This window comes from Apium graveolens, chromosome 9 (assembly GCF_009905375.1).
Source record: "Apium graveolens cultivar Ventura chromosome 9, ASM990537v1, whole genome shotgun sequence".
In the NCBI taxonomy this organism is placed as follows: domain Eukaryota; kingdom Viridiplantae; phylum Streptophyta; class Magnoliopsida; order Apiales; family Apiaceae; genus Apium; species Apium graveolens.
Genome location: NC_133655.1, coordinates 10,199,876 through 10,214,234, shown reverse-complemented (window position 1 = coordinate 10,214,234; position 14,359 = coordinate 10,199,876). Strand labels below are relative to the sequence as shown.

At 37.3% G+C, this 14,359-nt stretch overlaps 1 protein-coding gene across 1 annotated transcript; it reads left to right on the top strand.

Moving 5' to 3' along the window:
- The first annotated feature begins 2,565 nt into the window (after positions 1-2,565).
- On the top strand, positions 2,566-7,822 carry LOC141684150 (uncharacterized). Its single transcript, XM_074488988.1, has 4 exons — positions 2,566-2,923; positions 5,195-5,418; positions 6,485-6,592; positions 7,471-7,822. Exons 1-4 carry the CDS (start codon positions 2,734-2,736, stop codon positions 7,588-7,590), a joined length of 642 nt encoding a protein of 213 aa, XP_074345089.1. The 5' UTR covers positions 2,566-2,733; the 3' UTR covers positions 7,591-7,822.
- Positions 7,823-14,359: the final 6,537 nt, after the last annotated feature.

The window sequence follows — 14,359 nt, the reverse complement described above, 5'->3', positions numbered from 1 at the left end:
CACAAATTTCAGAATGGATATTTTTTCTCTTTAAACTGTAATTTTGTAATTTTAAATGTCCTTATATTTTTTAAGGGATACAAATGTTAACGTTACGAAACAAACTGATCAACATAAACAAAATCGCTAAAGAGATCAACGGTCAATAAGGCCAATACAAATGTCGAGCACCGAAAAATTTTATTGTTCAAGAAGTGCCACTTTTATATTGCCTTTTATAAGAACATATCCCGATGATTTAATTCCTGCGACACCCCATAAGTAAACCCGAAAATACTGGTATACGACACGTGAATACGGTATAAAATAACATGAATAATTAGTGTTTGAGTTCCAAAATTTGATGTACAAACATGAAGGTACACGAACACGAAAAAATACAAATATAATTAGTGTCGGGTTTGAGTTTCTGATATAGATACACGACACGAAACGAAATTACACGGAATAAATAAATAGTTAATTTTTTTAAAAATATAGAAGATACATATATATACTACATACCAAATATGAATTTTACCTGTTCTAAATAACATTTATATAATTGTTTCATGCTTCTCTATTCATAACTTTGTTGTTTATTGAGTAACCAGCTCATCTAAAACCTTAAGGTATTAGAGAAAGGCCCCAATAGGATCATATATTTAACACTTCCCCTCACTCGAAAGCCCTTTTATGGGTCGAAGAGTGGAACACCGGCGCCCATCTTTGGGGCATTAATTGTATTTAGTGTCCACATTAAATTGTGAGAATATTGGGGTGACTGGGAATCGAACCTTAGTTCTCCCGCCAGCCTAAGCTCTGATACCATATTAAGTAATCAGCTCATCTAAACTCTTAAGGTATTAGAGAAAGACCCCAATAGGATCATATATTTAACACTTCCCCTCACTCGAAAGCCCATTTATGGGTCGAAGAGTGGAACACTGGCGCCCATCTTTGGGGCATTAATTGCCTTTAGTGTCCACATTAAATTGTGAGAATATTGGGGTGGCTGGGAATCGAATCTTAGTTCTCCCGCCAGCCTAAACTCTGATACCATATTGAGTAAACAGCTCTTCTAAAACCTTAAGGTATTAGAGGAAGGCCCCAAAATGATCATATATTTAACATTGTTGACTATTTAAAACCATTTTTGTTTTTCTATTGCATTTATTAGCAAATAATTTTTTTCGTATATAATCAGTATACTTTAGTGTACTAAAACGGGTAAACACGATATATTAGTTCCGGGTTATTATCACCCAATTGGTACACGAATTCAAATTCGGGTCAAATTCGAGTTTAAAATTTGATACACGAAAATACGAAAATATACGGAATGTTTGTACACGACACGAAATATTTGCACAAACGTTGCCAGGTCTTCGCGTAAGCGCTTATAATTAGTTTTGAGATTTAACACGGGCAACATGAACCGGTACAAGCGAATGCTCCCCTGTGAAATATGCAGCAATAACCTGCAAGCTGTATTTTGATGGAGGGTTGGAAGGGAATGAGTTAAGTTGTATAGTTAAATTTTTTAGATAAATTTAAAATCAATCACTAAATTTTCAATATATATTTTATCATGACTGCAAGCTGTATTTTGATGGAGGGTTGGAAGGGAATGAGTTAAGCTGTATAGTTAAATTTTTTAGATAAATTTAAAATCAATCACTAAATTTTCAATATATATTTTATACATAATAAAAACTAATCTTATTTCAACCCCAGCCAAATATGTCAAGGCTTCCAGCCTAATCCAACCCAATATATAACCTACACTGACTTAACACCCTCAATCCAAACGAGATCGAAAGGTCCATTGCAAGACTACAAGGGTCAAGGGATATCAAAATCATTAGTAACATAAAAAAGTACTAAAATAGATTAAAAATGTTTACCAAATATCACTTAATATATTTTGAATAATTATTTATTAATGTGTAAGGATCACCTCTTTAACACTAAATCATCAACCCAATTTCAATATATAATAATTTTTTTATAATTTAGTGCATCTCTAACTCTAATGTTAGACGTTCCTCTAAATATGTAAATAAATCAAATTGTTTGTGAATTACTCGAACTCGGCTCATAAAATATTTAAATTCGATTTGGTAACAATTGAGCTGAGTTCGAGTTTCAAATTACTCGACTTATAAGATTCGAGAGAGACTTTATTATATTTAATATATAATTTAGTTTAATATAAATATATTATTGTATAAATGTTTAATATTTAATTTATATTTTTATAAATTTAATCAAATTAAACTTGAGTCGAACCGATCATATTTCGAGTTTTTGTTAATATTTGATGAAATAAACTCGAACTTTTAAGCTAAACTCGAGGCTATTAATTTTTTTATAAACAAAATTTCGAGTTTAAAATTTATAATTTAATCCAATCCGAACTCGACCCCAAACATTTTTAATCGAGGAAGCGTGTAACTCGACATGGACCCCCTCCACAGTACTTCTAACTTGTACGCCACAAAAATTAAAAAATCCAATAACAAAATCCAGCGCGCACAATAGAAAACATCCATATTCATCTCTAAAATGCACCTATTTTGGTAATAACATTAAACACTCCACTTGTCTTTCTCTCTCTAAACTCCTGGTTCTCACATTTGCACGCCTTTTGTGTTCTGTAATGAAACAACACCAACTACTACTTTAGTTCTCATTCTTTGTATCTTTCTGACTTTCCCTTAAATCTTTTTATAATTTAGGTTAAGTTCAAATATGGGTTCAACCCATTTATTAAAAACCAGTTTATCTCCTATTTGTGCCTCCCAATCCACTAAAAGAAGCCTTTTTTGCTCTAAATTTACAAGCTTTAGAGGTTTTAAAAGTAGCCCTTGTTTTAAATATGTGGGTCATGCAAGATTTAGTGTTTCTTGTAAGATTCAAGAAGGGGACAGACAAAGCAATGGTATGTACTTATGTGTGTGTTTTAGTTGTTTTTGTGTTTTGATGTTATATGATTTTGTTTGCTATTGAAATGGTTTGTTATTGAGTGTTATGTTTGTGTTGTGAAAATATGCTGATTTGAAGTGTTTTTTGGTGTGAGGATGTTGGTTTAGTTTGTAGTATTGGATTTTTAATGTTTGAGTAAAGGAATGATGAGTTTTGGAAAAATAAGTAATGGTGAGAAATCGAAGAGAGGGCGAATAAGGTTTGCTGATTTGGTGAGTGGAGACATAGAATCGAGACGTATGGAAAATGAGCGAAGGGATAACAGAAAGAAATTCGGTAGGAGGTTATGCGTTAAGATTTGGAAGACAGGTGCAGTGAGAAAATGAAGGTAATGGAGGAGGATGATTTATGTGATTGAGCTTAGGCGATCCTTGTTTGTGGTTTATGTCAAGCTCCGCGAATTTGGGAAAAGGCTTAGTTTGCATTTGTGAGGAACGGGATAATGTTGAATGTCAAACAACATAACTAAATGTGTCAATATAAGCAATCATTGTTGCTAATTGTAGTTTTTCTGTAACGAGATGAGTTTTATGCTTTTCAAGAGGTCCATCATCTCTTCTTTTTTTTACCTGATAAACCCGTTTACACATAACAAAAGTCATGCCTGGATGTAGTGACCCTAAAGTCCTTTGATCATTTAGCTACCAATGCATTGAATCTGTCTACCACAACTAGTTTTCAGTTTAATTAAGCAATGACTACCTCACCATAGAGGGTTCAGTTGTCAAGAAGTTGTACTTATACCTGGCTTGTAGACACCATCTTCAGCTCTTGTTTGTATTTGGTGTGATGTATGTTGGATCGTTGGGTGTGTAGATTGCGATGAAGGGGGTGTAGGTGTGGAGATGTTCTAGTTTGTAATGAAGAGGAATCATCAGGTAAAAGTGTGAGAGGAAGTACCATTAGATAGGGGTGAGGCTGGAAAGGTAAGTATGATAGCTTGAGGACGAACAAGGTGACAAAGTAATTGATTAGAAGTTGGAGTAGAGATGGATGTCAATGATACAACAAGATCTTTTTTTCCTGTCGGGTCATTTGGTGGAGACCGAGGAGTGGTTTTTGTGGATGTAGACTGTTGAGCACAAGGAAAAGAAGTCTCCACAAATTATCTCATTCCCCGTAGCTAGTGGTGGACATATATAGCATATTTGATGAATACACTTTAAAATAATTTCGATGGCACCCAAGACGGACATAAAACGGGGAGATATTATTTAGAACTCCAGTAGGCAAGCGGTTAATTAATTTGACAGCAGCAATATCAAAGGCCTCAAATCATAGATACAACGGGTTACCCAGGTGATATTAAGAAATAAGGATGGTCCTTATTAGATATATCATGGTGCTTATACTCTGTAATAGCATCATGTTTGGTGTCTGAGGACAATAAGACTGAAATAGTGTAAAAAAGGAATAAGAAGCTGTTGAAAGTGTAAAAGTAAAATTGATTACTGATGAAGTCTTCTTCTTTATCGGAACAAAAGAACTGAATACTTTTGTTAGGTATTTGTCTGAACATGCCACTTGAATGTTTACTTAACAAAGCAATGCTTCAAGTTTTAGCTGCACGGGGTACAAGCAAGTAGAAATTGTACAAAACATTAGTATCGAGTGAAAGAAAACTAGATTATGTCAAATCTATGCTCATATAACCCTGGTATTAGGTTTGAGTGAACTCATTTACACAAAAAATTATGTTAAATTCATGCACGTATAACAGTAGTTGTGGTAATGTTAATCATCAAACATTGGTCCTATCCAATTTCTTGGTAACAAATTCAGAAATATTGTTATTGAAAACATTGTAAAGAGGAGAGACGGAGAGGTGTAGGAGGAGGATACAGGAGAGATGAGTTTGTCATGAACTCATGAGAGTTTTAGGATATAAGATGGGTCGCAACCTATCTCAGTTTACTAAACCTACTTAACAATCACTGTCAGAGAAGGATAAAATTATCGTATCCAGCTATGCGAGCGATTAGGTATCCATACATTTATTGTGTTAGTAGTTGGTGTAATCTGGTACCGAACTGCTTCCATGTAATAGAATACATCTCAAGGTAATAAGGTGGGCACTTCACTTTATATAATATCCGACAAGGTTAAATCATTTTATTAGTACAATCTGTCCCCATTTTTACTTCTGTTTTCATTTGGTTGTTACAATCTTCGTCATGTTCTTTTATGGACACCGGAATCCTATTTTTATGTCATTAGTGTTTTTCAGGTGAAGAACCTACCGAGTCTTTGTTCATGAAAGAATTAAAAAGACGTGGTATGTCCCCCACTTCCCTGCTTGAAGAAAGCAATAGAAGCTATGTTGATGATGATATTAGATTTAAGGATGAAGACAGTGGATTCTCAAATAGAAATGCCATGTCGCCTGATCTGGAAAAGAGTTTGTTAAATCAAAGGGATCGGTCAATAGCTTTGAATAGTGAAGGTCTTGAGGTTAGCTGATTTTTTTCTTTTGACGGGTTGTTTGTTTAATTTCTTCCTTTTTTCTTCAAATCTAATTAATGTCTAACAGTTGCAATTTGTTGCAGGTTTCTCTATACATGTTTTTCCTATATTATGATTTCTTCTTAAGTATTTTTTTTTTCAATTTAATATTATTCTAATTTACCCATTGTTCTTACCAAAATGATTCAGCTTCACCAATTGTATAGAAAGAGTTACTAAATTGGGCAGGCAAATAGAAAGAGTGAAAAGATTGAACTATATAAGCAAACATCTAATGAGCAATCGATAATACTAGATGCAGAATGTAAGATCTTCACAATATTTTTGATATCCGTGTATTCATATTATCGTATATGAAGAAATTATGAGAAATACATAACATGTTTATTATAAATAGATACTCTATGATTTGGCATTTTCATAGGCGAGGTTGGTTTTCCCAGTAATATCCTCTGTAATATAATTATAGGCACTAACTACTATAGACATGGAAGTACAAATATTAATGTTCAAATTAGGTTGAATGTTTTACCTATGTTACGTAAATATTGAAATTGAAAGATAAATTTATATGAACATATTGAAACAGAGTAATCTGAAAGAAATCAGCAAGATGACCTGTCCTTGTTCTTTTGTTTAGCATTTGATGCTTGTGATCTCCCTTGGTTTTTGCAAATGGTAACCAACCTTTTCATCATGATCACATATGGAGATTATATGTAATTATGATGTGCATTCACTTGTGTTGTATGCATAATGACTGATTTCTATCTAGTGATGCCAGTCTGATTGTAAAGGCAAATGAGTCGTGGCTGATTGCCTGATTTAAATTTTGTATATTTTCAACCTGATATTACGCTACAATTTTGCATATAGTTTTTACCATATTTTAGTACATCTTAATATCTCTGCAGTATACATCTTTCGTAGTTGGTAATACATAAACAAGCTAACTTTTTTAGCCTATTGTATTCTAATATATCTTTTATACTCTTCCCTTCATGTTTTAGTATGTCCTTGGTGCACAGAACTAACCTATGACGTTTAATTTCAGGGCTTATTTCCACGTGCAAAGCTTTTGCTATCCCTTGGAGGAACATTTTTCTTGGCATTTTGGCAATTAATCCTCTTGACCGTTGCATCCTTCGCTGCTGTGTATCTTGTAAGTTCTTCTGATCTTTTGTCACTGGCCAAAATCCAGAGATCCTCTGACAGTACAAGTATGTTGCTTATTCGAACCGTAGAAGAAAAAGTAATAAAGTGCTATTGGTGACATTTTGAATGGCATGTTTAACATACATCTTAAGTCTCTGTCTTGACATGGCTGCTTAAACCATATTATAGAAGTCTATGTTAAGCTTCTTTCGAGAACAGCTGTCTACAGGGACAGCATATATACATATCTAAATAGAAAAATACTAGTATACCAGGTATATATGAGCCAATTGCAGCAAACTCATCAATTATACCTTACTAAAGGTCTAAAATTTTGTTTGCAACATGAACTAGGACTTTTAAATAACTCTTTGTTGCAGCAATAGGATTAGCCTCTCAAACATGTCAAATGCATAATGAACCTTGTTAAATAACCTTTCCTTCAAACAGAAATATTAACTTTATCCTCCACCACAATTCATGTAGGTTCAGCTTAAGATTACCTTTCCTTCCACTACAAATCATGTAGAACTGACTGTAGACATGTTACGATGACAATTTACTGTTTTTAACGTATTATGGAAGTTATTCTTAACTTGTAAGGCATTTTATTGATTCCCCTTCGGTGGATATGGACTGTATTTGGAAAGAGGATAATGGCAATTTTCCCAACTTGACTGGATATGAAGTAAAGAAAATTATTTAAGTGTTCATATCCTTGGTTTTTATATATTACAATTATTTAGTCACCTGACGGGGTTGTAGTGTAATTTATATTATTTTTTCCAAGTTTAAGCCCCAATATCTTGATTTTATAATACGATGGAACACGTGTGTCACAAACAAATTCTGATTATCTTTATTTCTTTTTTTGTTTCGGTGTAGTATTTTGGACCGAGTTTTGTCCACGACGGCCAGGATCATGCGACACTACCTCAATATATCGATCCATATGCACTTCTGGAGGAAGACAGGATATCTCAAGCAGCACCGAGACTAAAGTGAAGGACATATACCAACTTGTCTGAGATTAAGTTATATAGGTTTCTGTTGCTGGTTTGCCTTCACTTGAATTCTTTACCCGTAAAAATGTAAGTTAGTGACAATTGCAATGTCTATAGCACTATTTCCTGAAATCTGTTGTCACAACCCACTTGTAAGCTGGAGTGTGCTATAACATATGTATCCTATGGTGATATGTAATGTCCTCGTTTAATAGTAAGTCGAGTTCTAAAAATTGTCTTCCCTCAACAAAAAATGGATAGAAGTTCTAAAAATTATCTCACTGGTAGATGTTTAATTATTTTCTTTATTTATTCGGAAAAAAGTATTTTCTTTAATCTGAAACTATGGGCATATTATAATCCCATGAAAAAGTTTTAAAAAATAAAAATATAGTCGGTGAAAATAACTATAAAATCAATATTTTTAATTTACATCAAGTCAATAGTTTGGGCATAATTTAATTAAACATAATGGAAAAGAAATAAGGAAAAGAAAAAGAGAGCCCTCGTTTGGTGGCTGGTAAAATACGAGAACTGCTCTGGTTTCTTAAGAGAAGAAAAAGTTAATATATTTTTATCTTATAAGTAATTAGAATGTAGGGTGTTGGAAGCCCATCTCTTTAGATCCATTGAGTCAACTTGGGCCGATAAAAACTAGAGAGATTTATGGGCCGAAGCGTGTTTGTCCTGTTAAAGCAAAGATGGACCTGAGTCGACCGACCAAATATAGACGAAGACGTGGTCTGTCAGCACCAACGTCCACGTCCCTCCTTTGGTGAAACCGACGAATAACTCCGGGGGTGTAATGTTAACAATCCAAATTATATATACGACGAAAATAATTCATCAACACATACTCATATCACATTACTATCTCCATGTTGAGGAAGACGGGTCCACGGACTCTGACTCACACGATAGGAGGAGGAGTCGTTCTGACTTCAGACTCAAAGAAGAAGGCGTTGCGTCTGGCACTAGGCTATCCAGACTAGAAAAGGCCATGTTTGGGGACAAGAAATTTAACCGTGAACCGGTCGCGACCGAATCGATAGAGGGATATCGGCCTCTTCCAGGAGAAAAGAAACAGTTCCCAAAAATGACTGAGTTCAATGGGAGGGGTGACCCCAAAGACCATTGTGACAAATACGAATTACTGATGACTGGTATGGGTCACATCCAGATGATGTTCTGTAAGATGTTTAAGACGTACCTGAAAGAAGGGGCTTCGATGTGGTACAAGTCACTTCGGTCATGTTTGATCCACTCATATGAGCAATTGAAGGGAAAATTCACAAGGCATTACTCACACCTATGCCGAAGATAGAAAGACATTGAGACTCTCATCCATTGTAGGCAGAGGACGAACGAGTCCTTAGGTGATTACCTAGTCAGGTTTAAGGAGGAAGCAGACATGGTCACCAATCTACCACTGGACTGGACCCGATCAAAGGTAAAAAACTCTTATCTTCTCTTTATTATCCCCCAAAATCCATTAATGACATATATGTGAGGGGTGAAAACCCCGATGAGACGACCAAAGAAGGCAGTTCGGCCGCTGTGAGTACTCCTAAGGGTCTAACCCTGACCGAAGGGATGATCGTAGGAGTGATGGTAAAAAACAGGCGGATCGGGGTCTGGAGAGGCGAAGAGATAGAGATTCGACCGCATTTACACCTCTTAATGCACCGATCTCCAAGATTCTCCATGAGATTAAAGGAAAGCCAGGCTTCTTCCGCCCTGCCAAAATAAAAATGGCTGATCACAAGAAGAATGTTGACAAACACTGCGACTACCATCAGGATAATGGGCATAACACCGATAAATGCTTCCACTTGAGAAGCTGATAGAAAAAGATGATTAAGGCCGAAGAATTGAATGAGTTTGTAAGGGATCTGAGGGATTAGATGGAATAGAACGATGCAAGAAACATGAGAATCGAAGAAAGGTATTGGGGAGAGGTGAAGACCATCTCTGGAGGCAGTGCCCTCGGTCTTGATAGCAAGAACGCTAGAAAGAGGTATGCCCGCCAAGTTTACAACCTGTATCAGTTCAGCCCCGCCAAACAGGCCATGCCCCTCTCTTTTACCGAATAGGATTATAAAGATGTCATATGCCCTCATGAGGACCCGTTGATAATCAATCCCATAATTGAAGAAAATAAGATATGAAAGTAATGGTGGACAGGAGGAAGTTCGGCTAACATATTGTTTCATCGGACATACACTAAACTGAACTTAGCGGGGCAACAAATGGAACCGTGTCAGTGAAGCACCTTTTGAGGCCTTCGGCGGACATCATATCCCTTGTGAGTTATGGAGGTATGATCACTTTAACTGTTCTTATTGGTAAAATACCCTAGTACTGCTGAAAAACAGGTCAAGTTCTATATTGTGAGGGTTGAAAGCCAATATAATGCACTCCTTGGCCGACCCTTCTTATCATCTTTCCAAGCTGTGGAGTCTATACCCCATCTCAAGCTGAAGTTTCCCCACGAAAAAGGGGCTGGGGAGATTAGAGGGGACCAAAAAATGGCAAGGATTATCATGCTCGAGGACCTTGACAAAGACAAGTAGTACGAGGAGAGTGATTTAAATGGAAAAAGAAAGCGTTCGGAAGCCAAACCAAGTGGGAACATATAGTTGCTGAATATTGCACTGGAAAGGTTCAGGGCCGACTTGCCCTGCCCAATTGTCGAACCCGGGATCGAAGTTGAAGAGGTCGAGCTCTACGCTAGATGTTCGAGAAAGATGGTCCGTATAAGGAAAAATATGAAGCCTGACCTGAAGGAGAAATTTATCGTAGTGGTAAAGAAATACCATGGTGTCTTCGCATAGGGGTCCCGAAGACATGCCTGGGTTAGATCCAAAGACGGCTAAACATTTTCTTAATATGAAACCTGAGGCCAAGCCCGTGAGGTAAAAGAAGAGAACCTTCGCCTCAGAGCGGCAGAAAGTTATTGAAGCCGAGGTTGAAAAGTTGTAAGTTCATTGAAGAGATTGAATACCCTGATTGGATTGCTAATCTAGTTGTGGTCAAAAAAGAAAACAACAAATGGAGAATGTGTAGAGTACACCGACCTTAATAAAGCATGTACGAAAGATCACTACCCCCTGCCGAGCATTGACCAACTGATAGACGCCACGGCCGGCTACCAGGTCCTCAGCTTTCTTGACTCCTTTTGGATTACCAAAAAATAGTCATGAATACGAGGGATATCCGGAAGACAACCTTCATTACGTCGAAGGGTACGTATGCATACATCAAAATGCCCTTCGGCCTGAAGAATGCAGGGGAAACCTTTTAGCATATGGTCAATAAGGTATTAAAGGAACAAATCAGATGCAATATGGAATGTTATGTGGACGACATGATTGTTCAGTCACTTTTTCACGACCAATGCCGAAGACCTCCGAGAATATTTTGAAACTTTGAGAAAAAATAGCATGAAGATTAATCTGAGCAAGTGTACAGTTTGGAGTGGCTAGCGGGAAAGTTTTCGGGATATTTGGTAAGTGAACGAGGCATAGAAGCTAACCCTGAAAAAATAAAAGCAGTATTAGACATGGATCCTCCGAAGTGTATCAGGGACATTCAGAAGTTAACGAGCCGATTGGCAGCACTTCGGCGCTTCATATCGAGATCGGCTGAAAAAGCACTCATTTTCTGTCGATATGCTGAAAGGTTCAAAAAACATTGAATGGGGACCCGTATGTCAGATGGCCTTCGAGCAAGTAAAGGAATACTTGACTAAGGCCCCTCTATTAATGAGGCCAGACCCAAATGAGACGCTTCAGCTTTACCTTGCCATGTCAGACCGAACTCTGGGGGTAGTACTAGTAAAGGAATATGAAGGTAATCAGCATCCCATTTTTTATGTATCTCACATGCTTAAAGATGCTGAAACCAGGTATCCCAATGCTGAAAAGTTCGCATATGAGTTGGTCATGGCTACCCAAAAATTGTGACATTATTTTCAAGGGAGGACAGTGCAAATTATGACTGACCACCCACTCAAGAAAATTTTGACAAGACTAGAAGCTTCAGGAAGGGTGGTCGCCTGGTCCGATTGAGTTGGGCGAGTATTATTTGGAGTACGTTCTGTGAATGTCCATTAAAGCACAAGCCCTAGCCGATTTCATGGTAGGATGCACATTTTCAGGACAAGAACAGTTGATTCGGTAGCCAGGAAAATGGAAACTCTTCATCGACGGGTCAGTGGCAGGATCGGAGTGTGGAGTAGGCCTTATCATATCCTCTCCAGATGGATTTGAAATATGCCAGGACTATTTGGTTCACTTTCCCCCAACCAACAATGAGGCCGAATATGAAGCCTTACTAGCTGGGATGAACTTGGCGAAGAATCTGGAAGCAAAATATCTGAGTGTGTTTAGTGATTCCATGCTAGTAATAAAACACTTTTTTGGAGAATATGAGCATAGAGATCCTAGGACCCGAGCCTATGATACCAAGGTACGAGAGTTATCTTTGTCTTTTCAATTGTTTGAGCTGAGTTAAATTGCCAGGGAAAATAACAGCAGGGCCGATGCACTGTCCGATTTGGCATCGGCCGAGACTCGGAGTCTTACTGGTTTGATTTATCTTACCGAAGTAAAGATTTCTTTGATTGACAAAAAGCAGTGTATGAAAATTCACCAAGTGATAACTTGGATGACACCAATCCTAGCCTTTCTGAAGAAGGAAATGTTGCCCCTGAGTAAAAAAGAGGAGCAGAAAGTCAGATACAGAGCGGCCAGCTATACAATCATAAATGGGAAACTTTATAAGGTCGGCCTCAACCCCTCTTCTCCGAAGCCTGGATACGGAAGAGCATAAACTAGTTCTAGAGACGGTCCATGAAGGTATCTACGGCGAGCACCTTGCCTGGAAGGGCTTTGGCCTTCAAGATTCTCCGACAGGGCTTCTAATGGCAGACCTTAAGAGCCGATGCACATCGGTACAGCAAAGAAATAGCATACAATGCCAGCTATTCAGTCCTATTTCCGAAGCAACCCCCAGAGGAGATGGCTTCAGTCTTAAGTCCCATCCCCTTCGTCAGTGGGCGGTGGAGATCAGTGGGAATCCTACTGACTAGTACTAAGCAAGCGAAGTATTGCATTGTAGTCATCGACTATATGACCAAGTGGGTTAAAGCCCATCCCTTATCCACCATAACCGAAGAAGCATCAAAGAAGTTCATGCTAGATCAGGTCATACTGAGGTTTGGGATCCCCAAAGTATGTGTCTCGGACAATGGCACTCAATTAATCAGAAATAAGTTCAGAACTTTCTTGTACCAGCTTCGGAATTCAACAGAAGTTTATCTTTGTAGGTCACCCTCAAGGCAATGGGGCAATTGAGGCTGCAAATAAAATCATCTTTGATGGTATTAAGAAAAGATTGGGTGAGGCTAAAGGTCTCTGGGATGAAGAGTTACCATGGGTTTTATGCGCTTATCGGACGACACCAAGATCGTCCACAGGAGAAACTCCTTTCAGACTAGTTTATGGAACAGAAGTTCTCCTCCCGGTCAAAGTGGGTCTGGAATCCTATCGAACAAAAGTCTTTAACATTGAAAGCAACGAGGTCATCCTGCGAGCTAATATAGACCTCATAGAAGAAGAAAGGGAAACAACTCACCAAAGAAATCTTAAATACCAATTACAGGCCGCCCAATACCATGACTCAGGCTGTGAAAAAATATAATTTCTTTGTCGGCTACTTGGTACTGAGGGAATTAGCTACATCCATGCCTACTAAATAAGGCAAGCTTTAGCCTAATTGGGAGGGCCCCTATTCGGTCTCTGAAGTGATCAGGCCATGAACATACAAACTGAAAACCATGGCAGGAGAACCTATCAAAAATACTTAGTATGCTTCTAGGCTCCGAAATTTTTTCCAGTAAGCTCAGTCCGAAGCCCTTCTAGTCTATTTCAGTTTATTTAATTCTGTCATTTATTTCATTATCGCAACTTAAATTCCCTAAATAGGAAGCATGTATGAAATTGTATGAACTCTTATTTCTCAATGAAAGTTATATGTTTCCAATTTCCATTTTTATTTAGCACTAAACGATAAATTTCTAGTTATATATCTTTTGAAGCTAGATTTGTAGACCTTCGGATAGGGGCAATAAACCAGCCAACATATTATCCTAAGGCATGCATATTACTTTAAAATTTTACTAAGGCCCACAGAAAGGCTGAAGAAGTAAAAAATTCAAAATTTTACCAAGGCCCACAGAAAGGCCAAGGAGTATAAACTTTTCAAAATTTTACTAAGTCCCTAAAGTTGAGGCCGAAGAAGTATAAACTTTTCAAAATTTCACTAAGGCCCAAATTGAGGCCGAAGAAGTAAAAAAAATTCAAAATTTTACGAAGGCCCACAAAAAGGCCGAAGAAGTAAAAAACTTTTCAAAATTTTACTAAGACCCACAGGAAAATTGAAGAAGTAAAACTTTTCAAAATTTTATAAGGCCCATATATAGGCCGAAGAAGTAAAAAAAATTCAAAATTTTACTAAGGCCCAAAGTTGAGACCAAAAAAGTAAAAACTTTCAAAATTTTACTAAGGCCCAAATTGAGGCCGAAGAAGTGAAACCTTTTAAAATTCTACTAAGGCCCAAAGTTGAGGCCGAAGGAGTAAATGCAACGCCCTCCAGACCCGGGGTATAAGTTTGGGGGTTACTAGCTAATCACCAAACCTATACAATCTGATTAACAATTAATAAAGAAATGAAACTAAGCCCCTTTAATACTAACCAGGATCTTTTTA